The 12,126-nt window shown below is 42.1% G+C and overlaps 1 protein-coding gene across 2 annotated transcripts in view; it reads right to left on the bottom strand.

Annotated features, from left to right (window-relative positions):
• Positions 1 to 12,126, bottom strand: part of HERC3 (HECT and RLD domain containing E3 ubiquitin protein ligase 3) — a 136,761-nt gene that overhangs the window by 108,122 nt on the left and 16,513 nt on the right. For both annotated transcript variants that reach the window (XR_014225897.1, XM_082272057.1), the window contains exon 2: positions 2,376 to 2,639. Coding sequence is in view for 1 of the 2 variants with exons in the window: in XM_082272057.1 (XP_082128183.1) it covers positions 2,376 to 2,601 (226 nt within the window). In the remaining variant the exon portion in view is untranslated. The remainder of the gene's footprint in view (positions 1 to 2,375; positions 2,640 to 12,126) is intronic.

Here is a 12,126-nt window from a genome sequence, read left to right as displayed (position 1 = left end):
TTATGACAGCAATAAAAGTGATCAGATTTTTTATTTTTTTTTTTAAACCGTGTAAATAGAGAAAAATAAAATTTAAAGTGCCCCCATCCCCGTGAGCTAGGGCACCAAAGAAAATGCATACATAGGTAGCACCCATAAATGAAAACGGTGTTCAAATCACACGTGAGGTATTGGCACGATCGTCAGAGCGAGATTTGTAAATTCTAGAAAAAGACCTCCTCTGTAACTCTAAACTGGTAACTGGTAAAATGTTTTAAAACGTCGCCTATGGAGGTTTTTAAGTACCATAGTTTGTCACCCTTCCGCAAGTGTGCGCAATTTTAAAACATAACATGTTATTTATTTACTCGGCGTGCCATCATCTTTCACAATATACAAAAAATTGGGCTAATTTTACTGTTTCGTTTTTTAAATTCAGTGAAACCTATCTTTTCCCCAAAAAATTGCGTTTGTAAGACTGCTGCGCAAATGCAGCGTGACAAAAAATATTGCAACAACCGCCATTTTATTCTCCAGAGACTTAACACATACACACACTTATATATATATATATAAAAATAAATTTTTGGAGGTTCCAAGTAATTTTCTAGCAAAAAGTACAGATTTTTTTTCTTGTAAACAACATGTGTCAGAAATAGGCTTAGTCCTGTTAATATAACAGTTGGTGACTTAATTTCTAAAAGTAAACAAGACTAAAACATTTTGGCTGTGTCATCAGGGAAGCAGAACCAAGCAGGCAAGTACTATTTAACTATTACATTTTTGTTCATAATCCATTCTTTTTTTTTTTTTATTTTACATAGAAGTGTTCACCAACTACACAGGCTTAAACTGAAACAGCTTGAACTTTACAAAGATTTACTACATTGGGTTAACCTCTCCGAACATTCATCACAGCACCGACTGCCTTCTTTGTGTTCTCAATTCTCTGCTGTCAGTTTGGCTGACAGTCACAGTAGATGGATGGTGTAGGCAGAGAATGTTAGGGTGCCTGGTTTAATTAAATCAGTTTCTATACATGGCGAAAGCTCTTGGTGCAGTGTGTCAATACATTAGTGGTAAACTAATGCAATTTCCAACAGCTGGAGCTGGACAGTCATACAAGGTGCGTATGTACAGGGAGCACCGGGGTAGAAAATGCGACCCAGCCCCATGCTCCAGGGGGCTCGTGCAGCCCCCTCTTCACCTGGATCACCTGGATAGGAGGGGTGGTAGGGGCATGTAGAGGAACTGATCCCCTCCATTTTCCTGCTGCAGCCTTTCAGTGGATGTAAATTGAGGGGATTGGTTCCTCCACATGAAGCCCTGCCACCCCTCCTATCCACCTCCTGCTGTGATTGGGCGCCACCTCCTGTGTGATCCCCTTGCCCCCCCCCCATCCCCTGCAACACTTACGGATTCCTCCCTCTCCTCTCCCGCCGGCTGCTAGGGGGAGGAACACTCAGGATGGAGAGTGGGGAAGGGTGTGGTAAATGTGTCATTTACCAACCCCTTCCTTGTCTTAAATGAAAAGTCAGTAATCCAGAACGATAACTGACTCTGTTCATTCATAACTGAAACATAGTAAACTGTGTTGACTGTGCTTCAGTTTGTGAATGAACGGGAAGCTCTGTACAAAGTAATTTCTGTACATTCATTCTGTGCTGCTGAGGCTGCAGAGCAGGAGATTGAGGACACTGCCCTCAAGCCCTTAATCTCTTATCTCTGACTCAAAGGTGGAACATCAGAGGTCTGTTTAGACCCCCAAAGCGGCTCCTAAAAAATAAATAAATAAATTAAAATAAGATGATAAAAAAAAAAAAAGTTAAAAACAAAAATAAAAAAAACTACTGACACCAGTGACAGAACTATCAGGGTCGCAAAGGTCAGCACAATGAAGGTGCCCTGGCCAGGGGTCAGAGGGCACTTATGGTTTCTTGCACTCGGGCCCTGAAGGTTCTAGTTATGCCTCTGAGTCATACCTCCTAGAAAAAGCATAAAGGACCAAAAGTTGGTCAGTAACCTCCACCAAAGCATGCCCCAAATAGCAATGCCCCCACCAGAACACGCTTTTTGAAGGGTAGCATGGAGCAGAGGAAAAGGAAAAAACTGTTTATGACCCATGCTTTGCCACTGAGTAGAGATGTGCAGTGCTTATAACCTGTGTGCTTCCTGTGCCTTCTATTTGGGAGAAGCAGTTTTTGGTGGCCACTGGTGGGTGGAAAATCAAAATAACTGATACATGGATAGGTTGATGGGTCTCAACCATGTACCTTGAAGGTTTATTTTAATGGAGTTTTTTCTAGGCAACAAATCTCATAACAAATTCTAACAAAGACAAAATGTAAAGACATTTGAATAAACTACAGATTTTTTAAATAAATAATGGACAATACCTGGCTCCCTATCATGAAGGTCATGTCCAAGTTGGCCAGCACTGTTCCCACCACAGCTATAAACTCGACCATCATCTAGCAGGAAGATGGAATGATTCTCTCCACAGGCCACCTGTCTCACACACCTGGCCAGAGAAAAAGGGGACGCGATGGGCTCTAGTATAAAACTTATGGACCCATGATTTACTCCAAGTTGTCCAATATCAGAGTGCCCCCAGCATAACATGGCTTGGCCTCTCAGCAAGTCATAAAGTCCTTGTTTACCTGAAAAATATAAATGTTCAAGATAAAAATGGTTAAAACAGGACAATATCAGACAACAGTTATGACTAGCAAGACAATTCCACTTTAGACCTTTTCCAGCAAGGACCAATCGGATCATGCAACTCAAGAGGAATGGAGCTTTAGCAAATTAGGACTTGTTCACATGGGGCGATTAGCTGTGTGCCCTGTGCAGGACCATATTTTACCGGCATGGGGATGCACAGGTATTGTATGAATTCCTGTGCTCGCATCCCATTGTTGTCTACTGGGATATAGCTGCTGAGTCCCAATATGAAATGCGGGAGCGGATCCTCAAACACACACAGAGGGAGTTCGGGAAACTATACCCGCACATCATATTGGGACACAGAGGCTGTGGCACGTGTATACCCGTGCTGGTAAAAGACAGCCCAGCAAGAGGAACACAGCTAATCCCCTTGTATGAACAAGGCCTTAAAAGTATACAGTATACACACTACATTACTAAAATCTCATAAGCTTTAAAAAATGTTAATGCAATTTCAAAACTCATCGCACCTTGCATTAAAATATCTGGGGATCATAAAGGCCCTTGTCAAAGCCCATCTGTCATAGGGTGACAAAGCTCTGCCCTTATCTTTCAAATGACCGCCTTTGTAGTCATCCTATCATAGAAGCTTTGGGTAAAAACTACAACCTTTTTTACTATGCTACTGGAAAAATTTAATGGTTGCAACCCATTTCACTGGTTATAGGATTATAGAGTTTCTGGATCAAAACAGAAATGTCTCTCAAGATTACACTATACTAGGGATCGAATGATAATCGGTTTTTCGTTGCCGATACCGACATTTTGGCCATTGCATAGCGGTATCGGCCGATATTTTGAACATTTAAAGTTTTGCAACATAAACACAATTTTCTGAACAAATCTGTCACTGAACCATTTGGTGGGTGGCTGGCTGGCACCCTGTGGTGGGTGGCTGGCTGGCACCCTGTGGTGGGTGGCTGGCACAGGCCCAGGGCCTGTGGCTGGCTAGCTGGTACAGGCAGGGCCTCTGGGTGGCTGGCTGGCACCAGGCAGCTGTGGGTGGGTGTATGTATGTGGCGGCTGTGTTAAACACACTGTGTGCACTGTACATTCACTGTCCCGAGACTCCCCGATTCCAGACGATGCTGAGGGAGGCGGCCTAAGAAGGCAGAAGCTTTCCCAGTGCACAGAGGGGAGTGGCGCAACATACGCAATGACATCACGACAATATCAGCAATATCGGTAACCTCCGTGCCCGAGTCCGATATATTGGGGAAAGTGCATATCGGCCCTCGATATATCGTCGATCCCTACAATATACCCATGCAGATATATCAGTAAATAAACTCTGATATATTTGTCCATGGGTTCATTCGTTGCCTGGCTCGTTTGAGTTGGCAGTAGATATTACCTAAGGCTGGGTTCACACTGATGTGAATTGGATGCGGGTTTCCTCGCATCCAATTCGCATGACAGGAGAGTGTTACCGTCTCTGAATGGATGGGCCGCATTGGAAAAGGGTACTGTGCGTCTTTGGTTCAGTTTCAGGTGCAAATTCAGGGGAAAAAAATTCAGAACGGATTTGCATCGGAATCGGTGAACAGGGACGCACCGGACACCCTGTTGTGAGCCGCGGCCACATCAGTGTGAACCCAGCCTTAGAAGAACAAAGTGACACCTTCTTTATAATTTTGCACTGCATAAAATTATTTAATCATGGCTTCAAATAAAATGGGGTGTGACCACATGTAGAGGAAGTACTACTGGTTACACCTCTTTTTATAGCTGCAGAAGAAAGACAAATACTACATTTCAGAATGATTACACACTACCTTCTAACACCTTTAGTCCAGCAGCCTCATATTTACAGAACAATTCAGTATAAAAGTTTTATTCAGTTTAAGACATGTTTTTCTTCAAGGTGCAAGAGAGATAAAGGCCTCCCTTAACCAAAAGTGAACCTACTATGAACCTGTTTGCAATTAGCTATTTTGTATACAATGTGCTTCAATTGATTCTGAATCGGAGATTAGCCACCTCAGCTCCGGAAAGTTTTACCTTTTCATGACCAGGCCAATTTTTGCTATCCAGCACTGGACTACTTTATCTGGTAATTGTGCAGTCATGCAACACTGTACCCAAAGCAAAATGTATATACATTTTTTTCACACAAACTGAGCTTTCTTTTTGTGGTATTTGATCACCACTGGGTTTTTCTTAGTATATAAACTAAATAAATCTAAAATTAAAAAAAAAAAAAAAAAAAATCTAATTTTGGCCAAAATATATTATGCTACACATAAAGAAAGTGTCAATATAAAAAGTGAAAGCGTCGAAAGAAAGAAAGAAAGAAAGAAAGAAAGAGAGAGAAAGACCCTTTCTATTCTCATTGGCTGACTGACAATGGCGCCACGCTGCTGTTTCAGGCAATGAGGAGAGGAGTCCCTGAAGGCTGAGACATTCCTACATCATCAGTGGAGCTAGAGGGATGTCAGGTAAGTGTTAGGAGGACTGCTGCACACAGAAGGCTTTTTATCTTAATGCATAGAATGCTTTAAGATAAAATAACTTTCTGCCTTTACAACCCCTTTAAAACGGATTGTTGGGGGTTTCTGTGGATCTGCAAACACACTAAGAAACATATAGATGTAAACCTAGCCTTAAAGTGGATGTAAACCCCATTCATGAAATTTGACCTAGGCACATATATCTGTGGTGTTTACCTATCTCTCTTCAAAGCCCTAACTCTGTGTCTTTCTGCTGCTCCGTTCCTCTGTTATCAGCCTGATAACTTCTGACAAGTTCTCCGACACAGGAGATAAAAGCAGCTGGACATTTGTGTCGGAATGGGTGCACAGGATTAGCAGAGAGCTAGTCTATTTACAGCACAGTTCTGCATGTTTCTTCCTTCCTCTGCCTATGTGGAGGGGGGGGGGGTGCCTTTCCTCCAATCAGCTGTCACACAGTGTATGCCAAGACTCCACACCCAGTTCTGGAACAGGAAGAAAAAATTCTAACACAATGGTGTAGAAAGCTGAAGACAGCAGATATACAAATAAGACTCAAGTAGGGAGCTTAATTTTATATCTCTGTGTATCATCTGAGGCTGTTCACTTCACTGTGTATAAGTGAGGGTTTACAAAACTGGCCACACACAATTTTTTTTTTTTGTGCAGAATAGAAAAATAAATAAATAAATAAATAAATAAATAAAAAACACACAGGATTTCACCATCTACACAAACGAGGTGGATGGAGGAACCCCCCGTTAGGAGCAATGTATTATGACAGCAGGATGCACCACTGTCAGAATACACTGATCAGTGACTGCACCTCAACAAACGTTCCAGCATGTCTCATTGAAAGAAATCAAACTTTTGACTTGTGGAGAAGAGATGGCCACACACACACACAGCAAAATGTGACTGGTCCCTGCTGAACTTGCCAAATTGTGATCACTGCGTTGGTAATTTTAGGTTTTACCTTCTACACCACTTTTACATGTTAGTTCCTCTTTAAAGAAAATACAATTGTTTTGATAGGATTGCACAAAGTGAGATACCGCATGAAGTGAGATAACCGCCCTTTGCCCATGGCTGTTACATAAACAGTGCACCTTAATAATAACATACAAGGGGAAGTTGTGTTCACAGCAATAAAAGAATGTATGAGGTGATGTGTCGCTGTGAAGGAAATCCCCAACCAGGAGCTTGTTCCAATCATTGGAGAACTTCACCGTATTTGGAGTCAAATCTAAAACTAGGTTGTGGCTGGAGAAGGCAAGGGGAGCTCTGCTGAAGACAATGATGTATGTGTAGAAGAACACAGGAGAAACAAAGGCCGATTTCTTTCCCTTATTTTGGTAAATGTTTTTGTATAGTTTCAGCGTTCGGTCTATGTACATGCAGATCACCACCGGTGGAATTACCCAGACTCAATGATTTGTGTGGAGCCATACCCTCACTCCCAAACCCGTGTATGCCGTTCTGTCACCAATGCGGTGCTAGCAATTCAACCCCAATTCTAGGCACAATAAAAATACCAGTGGGGGAAAGATAAAATCCAAACCTTTAAAAGGGGTAAAGGTTAAGTCCAGGGGGTTGCAGAAGAGGCTTTTTTACTGACTTTTTTCTTGCTCCAGCAGGGTCTTGCAGTGGTTCCAGCGGTTCCCTGCAGCCTCCTCCCTAAGTTCCTCTTGGCCATGGTCGCATGGCTGCCCCCACCACTTATAATACATGGCAACAGCCCTGCATTGTACACAATGGCACTGAAAGATCACCCACAGACCACAGCTTCTAGAGAAGAGGACAGCACTGAAGCTGGCTAGGGCAGGAAGTCAAGCAGACGGCCTCTTCCTGTACCCCCATAGACTTAAAGAGGTTGTAAACCCCCCCAAAATTTTTTTTTTTCTTTTTGCAACCTGAAAAAGAAACACATAATGAGCTAGTATGCACCGCATACTAGCTCATTATGAAATACTTACCTTAGAACGAGCCCCCGCCGTGCTGTCCGCTTACCTGTATGACGGGCGACATGTTCAGTCGCCCGTCTTCCGGGATCGCGGCATCCGGCCATCTGAGCCGACGGTCAGGGCACGGGGCTCTGAAGAAACGGCACCAGCGGCCGTTCCTTCAGAGCGCATGCGCCAGTGATGTCACTGGCTGCATGTAAGGTAAATATCTCCTAAACGGTGCATGTTTAGGAGATATTTACAGTACCTATAGGTAAGCCTTATTATAGGCTTACCTATAGGTAAAAGTTACAAAGGAGGGTTTACTTCCTCTTTAAGTCAGGTACACACAATCAGAATATAGTACAAAAAAAAAAAAAAGCTTTCGAATCGATCGTTCGACAATCTGATCGTAGTACACTGCTTTTGTCCAAAATTTTACAAAGGGACATACATGAAATTTTTACTTGTACGATATCAGATCGTACAATTTTTGTTTAATCAGTATAGATTTACTCTGACAATACAAATACATTTCATCCCTCCTGAATTTTTATTCAGTTGTACAAGAATTTTCGTACTTTAATAACCTAAATCGTTTTTGATATGGAGACTAGCATGCAAAAAAAAAAAAAAAGAATGATCGTTCATTCGATAATCTCATTGTGTGTACTAGGCTTTAAAGTGGAACTTTAGTCAGAAAATTAAGTCCTGCTAGATGACTTCAGGCTGGCCCCTTTTGCAGGTATAGACATGTAAAACATTAAAAATAAGTGTCTATACTGTTTAAAATCCAGGAATAAATGGCCTCACCCTGCTCTGCACATGCTCAGTTGCTCTTCATTTTCAGGCACTTTTAGGCACTGATGAATAGAGGCCGACAGCCTTAAAGTGGATGTAAACCCTCACATATACCCAGTGACGTGAACAGCCTCAGATGATACACCGAGCTGAAACAAATCTCCCTACATAAGTTTTATTTTTATATCTGCGGTCTTCAGCTTTCTACACTGTTTAAAATGTGAACATCGTGTTAGAATTTTTGGAGAGATTTCCAATTGCCGTTCTGTCTCTAAGAAAGGACTGAAGACAAATCCCCCAATGGGACAGGGCTTTTCACTATTCCCTAGTCTATTCCAATATAAACAAAAATCACAATTGCACCAAGCTCCACTGTGACTCGCGTACCCCTCTGAAAAGTGGTCAGCAGTAGAATGCCTTATACAAAGCGATTGAAACAGCCCTTTTTATTTTGACAACCAACGGGAGATTGAGTATGTAAATACCTCACCACAACTGTGAGCCAAACTTTGCTTGTGGTTGTGGTGTGTCTATATTTACTTGCATGGGTCACGTTTGGTGACTGTACTGCTCATAGAACACTAAAGTGCGTATTATTTTTGCCATAGCATGTGTACAATCCTGAGCGACTACATGAGGAAAAAAAACAAACACAACCATTAGCCAGGAATAAGGACAATGAGGATTTATAACCTGATGGCAGGCTATCAATGGGCTTCTGTCGAAAAAGGGCTCTAGTATGTATGCATGGGAGGTAGACACCTTATGCTATAAGCTCCTTAATTCACCAATACATGTAAAGTGCCGCATACAATTTTCATAGCTATATAAATACCTGTAAAAGACCAAGGTAATACTATACATTTCATCAGCTCTGAATGGTAAGGGCTCCCTTTGTGTACTGGTGGCGGTGGAGGACACGGTTTGTATGTAGGCAGAAGCAATGATATGCTGCATTTGCAGTGATCAGTCAGTCAATGGCCCTACCTGCTGCAAACAACTCATGCCAGGAAATGGTCACTGTACGGGGCCAATCATCTGTGGCTGGGGCATTCCCCACCCTGCAGCTAAAAGGTAAAACAAGGGGGGGGGGGATGTTGGCTGCTTCTGACTCGTCCACTGGGTGTTTATCAGTTTCATTCTGGAGCACAAGAACAGATATAAAAAACAGTCCCATTTGTTACCAACAATTAGGTCGGTGCACAATCCCAAACAATATACTAATTTGAATTTTAACAAAAAATGTATATGTATTGATATCAGTGTTGCCAACTGTCAGTATTTTTTACTAGCAGCCAGTAAAAAACTGACACTTTTCCCCTGCCAGTAACAGGAAAAGGTTGCCAGTAGAAAAAATGGCTGTGGCACTCGGTCTGGAGCAGGCTGAGACCATCCGAGTGCCTGTGTTCAGGAAGCCTGAGCGTGTCCTGTGATGTGAAGGATACGGAGCGGCGCGGCCAGAGCCTCGTGTGCGGGCCTGCGAAATGGGAGCAAGGCAAGCTGGGAGCGGGACAGTCAGTGCTGTTTGGACTGGAGTGGACTAAAGGGACCACTTGGTTTCGAGAGAGACTGTCACTGTGACACAGTTGGAGATATGTCATATCAGTGAGATGTCATCTGCACACTGCTGTCAGTGTCACTGTGACAGTCAATTAATTCCATGTATGTGCCTGACCACTGTCATTTCTTGCCCTCTTGAGTCCTGTACCTGATCTACTTACTAAAACAAAAACAAAAAAATATATATGTTTTTGCCATATATATGTACACATACATACATATATACATATACACACATACACATACATACATCTCTTAAGCCACATTGTTAATTGCTTTTTTGTACTTGTTTGTAGCCTAAATACTGAAATTTTCACTTAAAAAAGTGTAATTTTGTAACTTTTGAAAATGCCATTAAACGTCGTGCCAGTAAATTTCAATCTGGTAGATTAGAAACACTGATTGATATGCATATTGCTAATAACAGGGTAGGATTTTTTTTTTTCTAAAATCGGGGGATTCGAGAAAGAAAAGGTAAAGCACATGTAGAAATCAGCAAAATTATACCATCTTATAAATCCCTACATGCTTGCAATAAGACAGTTGGTAGAGCATGGATGATGTGAAACACGCAGTAACCTAGTTTCCTGAAGTCAGATTAAAGGAATCCAAAATCTGATTGGTTGAGTTGGGCATGAGTACGTTTCCTTACAGAATAAGCTGGTACATGATTTTTTTTTTTTTTTGTACCAATGCTAGAATCTTGTGTATCTTTGGCATTAGTCGGGTAATTTTTTTTTTTCACTTTAACTTCTTCTGGCCCGCGCTATAGCCGAAAGACGGCTACAGCGCGGGCTCTAATTTCCGGGAAGACGTCTTTATACGGCCTCCCAGTAACAGGCTCCCCGCGCGCTCCCGCGAGCGCGCATCGGGGAAAATCTGTGTCGGCCGTGTCCCTTGGACACAGCCAATCACAGATCGTGGTAAATGGCCAATCACAGCGGCCATTTACCACATGATTGGCCCATGCAATGAGAGATGATCTCATATGTAAACATATGAGATCATCTCTCATCGCCAGCTCTCCACAGAGACTGCGTGTGAGGAAGGAGCAGAGCCGATCAGTCATTAGGGGACACAGAAAAATGTAATTTCATATAAAAAAAAAAAAATGTGAAAAATATTGTTATTTTTGCAAAACTGATGCTCTTTTTTTGTTTATAGCGCATGATCAAAAAAAAAAAAAAACTCAAAGGTGATCAAATACCACCAAAAGAAAGCTCTGTTTGTGGGGGGGAAAAAAAAGGACGTCAAATTGTTTGGGTACAGCGTCGCACAACCGCGCAATTGTCCATTAAAGTCACGCAGTGCCGAATCGCAAAATAGGCCCTGGTCAGGAAGGGGGTAAAATCTTCCGGGGCTTAAGTGGTTAACAAGAGGAGCACAGGTTTCAGCCATATTTCCTCACTGCCTACAAACGCTTTGATTCCTGCTACTGCACCATGATTGCAGTGGGTTCAGGTCCTCAGGAGACCCAGGAGCCTCTGTGGCTATGCTTATACCTGTCAGGCTAACAGTGGAGCGTACACACTGCTCAAACCTGAACCTTTCGCTGGATTTCACTATGTGTGGTGTGTTGCCAATTACTGACATGCTTTTAGTCTCAAATCTGTATACTATCAACTCTTACCACTATGTGTGACTTTAGAGGGTTTATCCCTGTATCATTCAAAGTTGTGGGTCCCCAGGTGTTACCAGGTCTGCTCCATTGCCCAAGGTTGGAATTTCCAGTTTAGGTTTCTTTGTACTGGTCTCCCCTTAAGCTGGATACACACTATTCAACTTTGGTTAGATTTCCTTCAGATTTACCTTTTCTATGTAGTGCAAGGGCCTGCCTGATTGCATACAAATTGAAAATGTTTAGGTTAGACCTCATATTATATGGTTTTGGTAAGTCTAAAGGAAAAAGTCTTCAGAAAATCTTATAGTGTGCAATGACCCATTAGACTGAATAGATAGACAGGTTCTGAGGTATATAGTCAGATGAGAGACTGAAGCCCTGAAGATGTGGGCCCTTGACCACACAACGCGTAGGCAAGCTCCACGCACAATCTGACTTTTATCCTATTGTTTTTATTAGTAGAGGTTACACAATGCCTGTTTGATATGAAATGCCTGTTTTTAATCGTTTGTAAAGCAACAATTTTAATATCTTGCATACATATTGATATTAAAGATATCAAGGGGTCATCGTTCAACGCCCTACTTCACTACCTCTCCTCGTTTTATGCACCATGATTGTGCTTTATATCTCCTGACAATGGAAGCCTAGGAGTCAACCCAATGACCCTGGAAGGAAGTGTATTTCAGGGTACTGTGGTGGTGTCTACACTGAGGAAGAACCCGAGGTACCAGTTCTGTGGCGATACCTGCTATGTGCTGACAGCATTGCATCAGGCAAGTTTGTAAACTTTGTGGTTTGCTTTCAGGCATCACTACACCTGAGCTCCAAGACTTGCTTGTGTCACCAATAATAGAAATGAGTTTAAACCTGCATTAGAAAAAAGGATCCTAAAAGTCTGAACTTGATTGGCGGCTACAGAACAGAATTTCTTTGTTTTATTAAAAACTGTATATATAGCAACAACTTTCTTTTTCTTTTGGATATGGTATAGCGGAGTTCAAACATTTGTTTATTTTTTGCGGGTGTCCCATTTGGGAAATTT

Source organism: Pelophylax lessonae, assembly GCF_965119305.1.
Source record: "Pelophylax lessonae genome assembly, chromosome: 1".
NCBI classification, from domain to species: Eukaryota; Metazoa; Chordata; class Amphibia; order Anura; family Ranidae; genus Pelophylax; species Pelophylax lessonae.
Note: the sequence above shows the minus strand (reverse complement) of the source record. Positions and strands in the feature narration are given on the sequence as shown.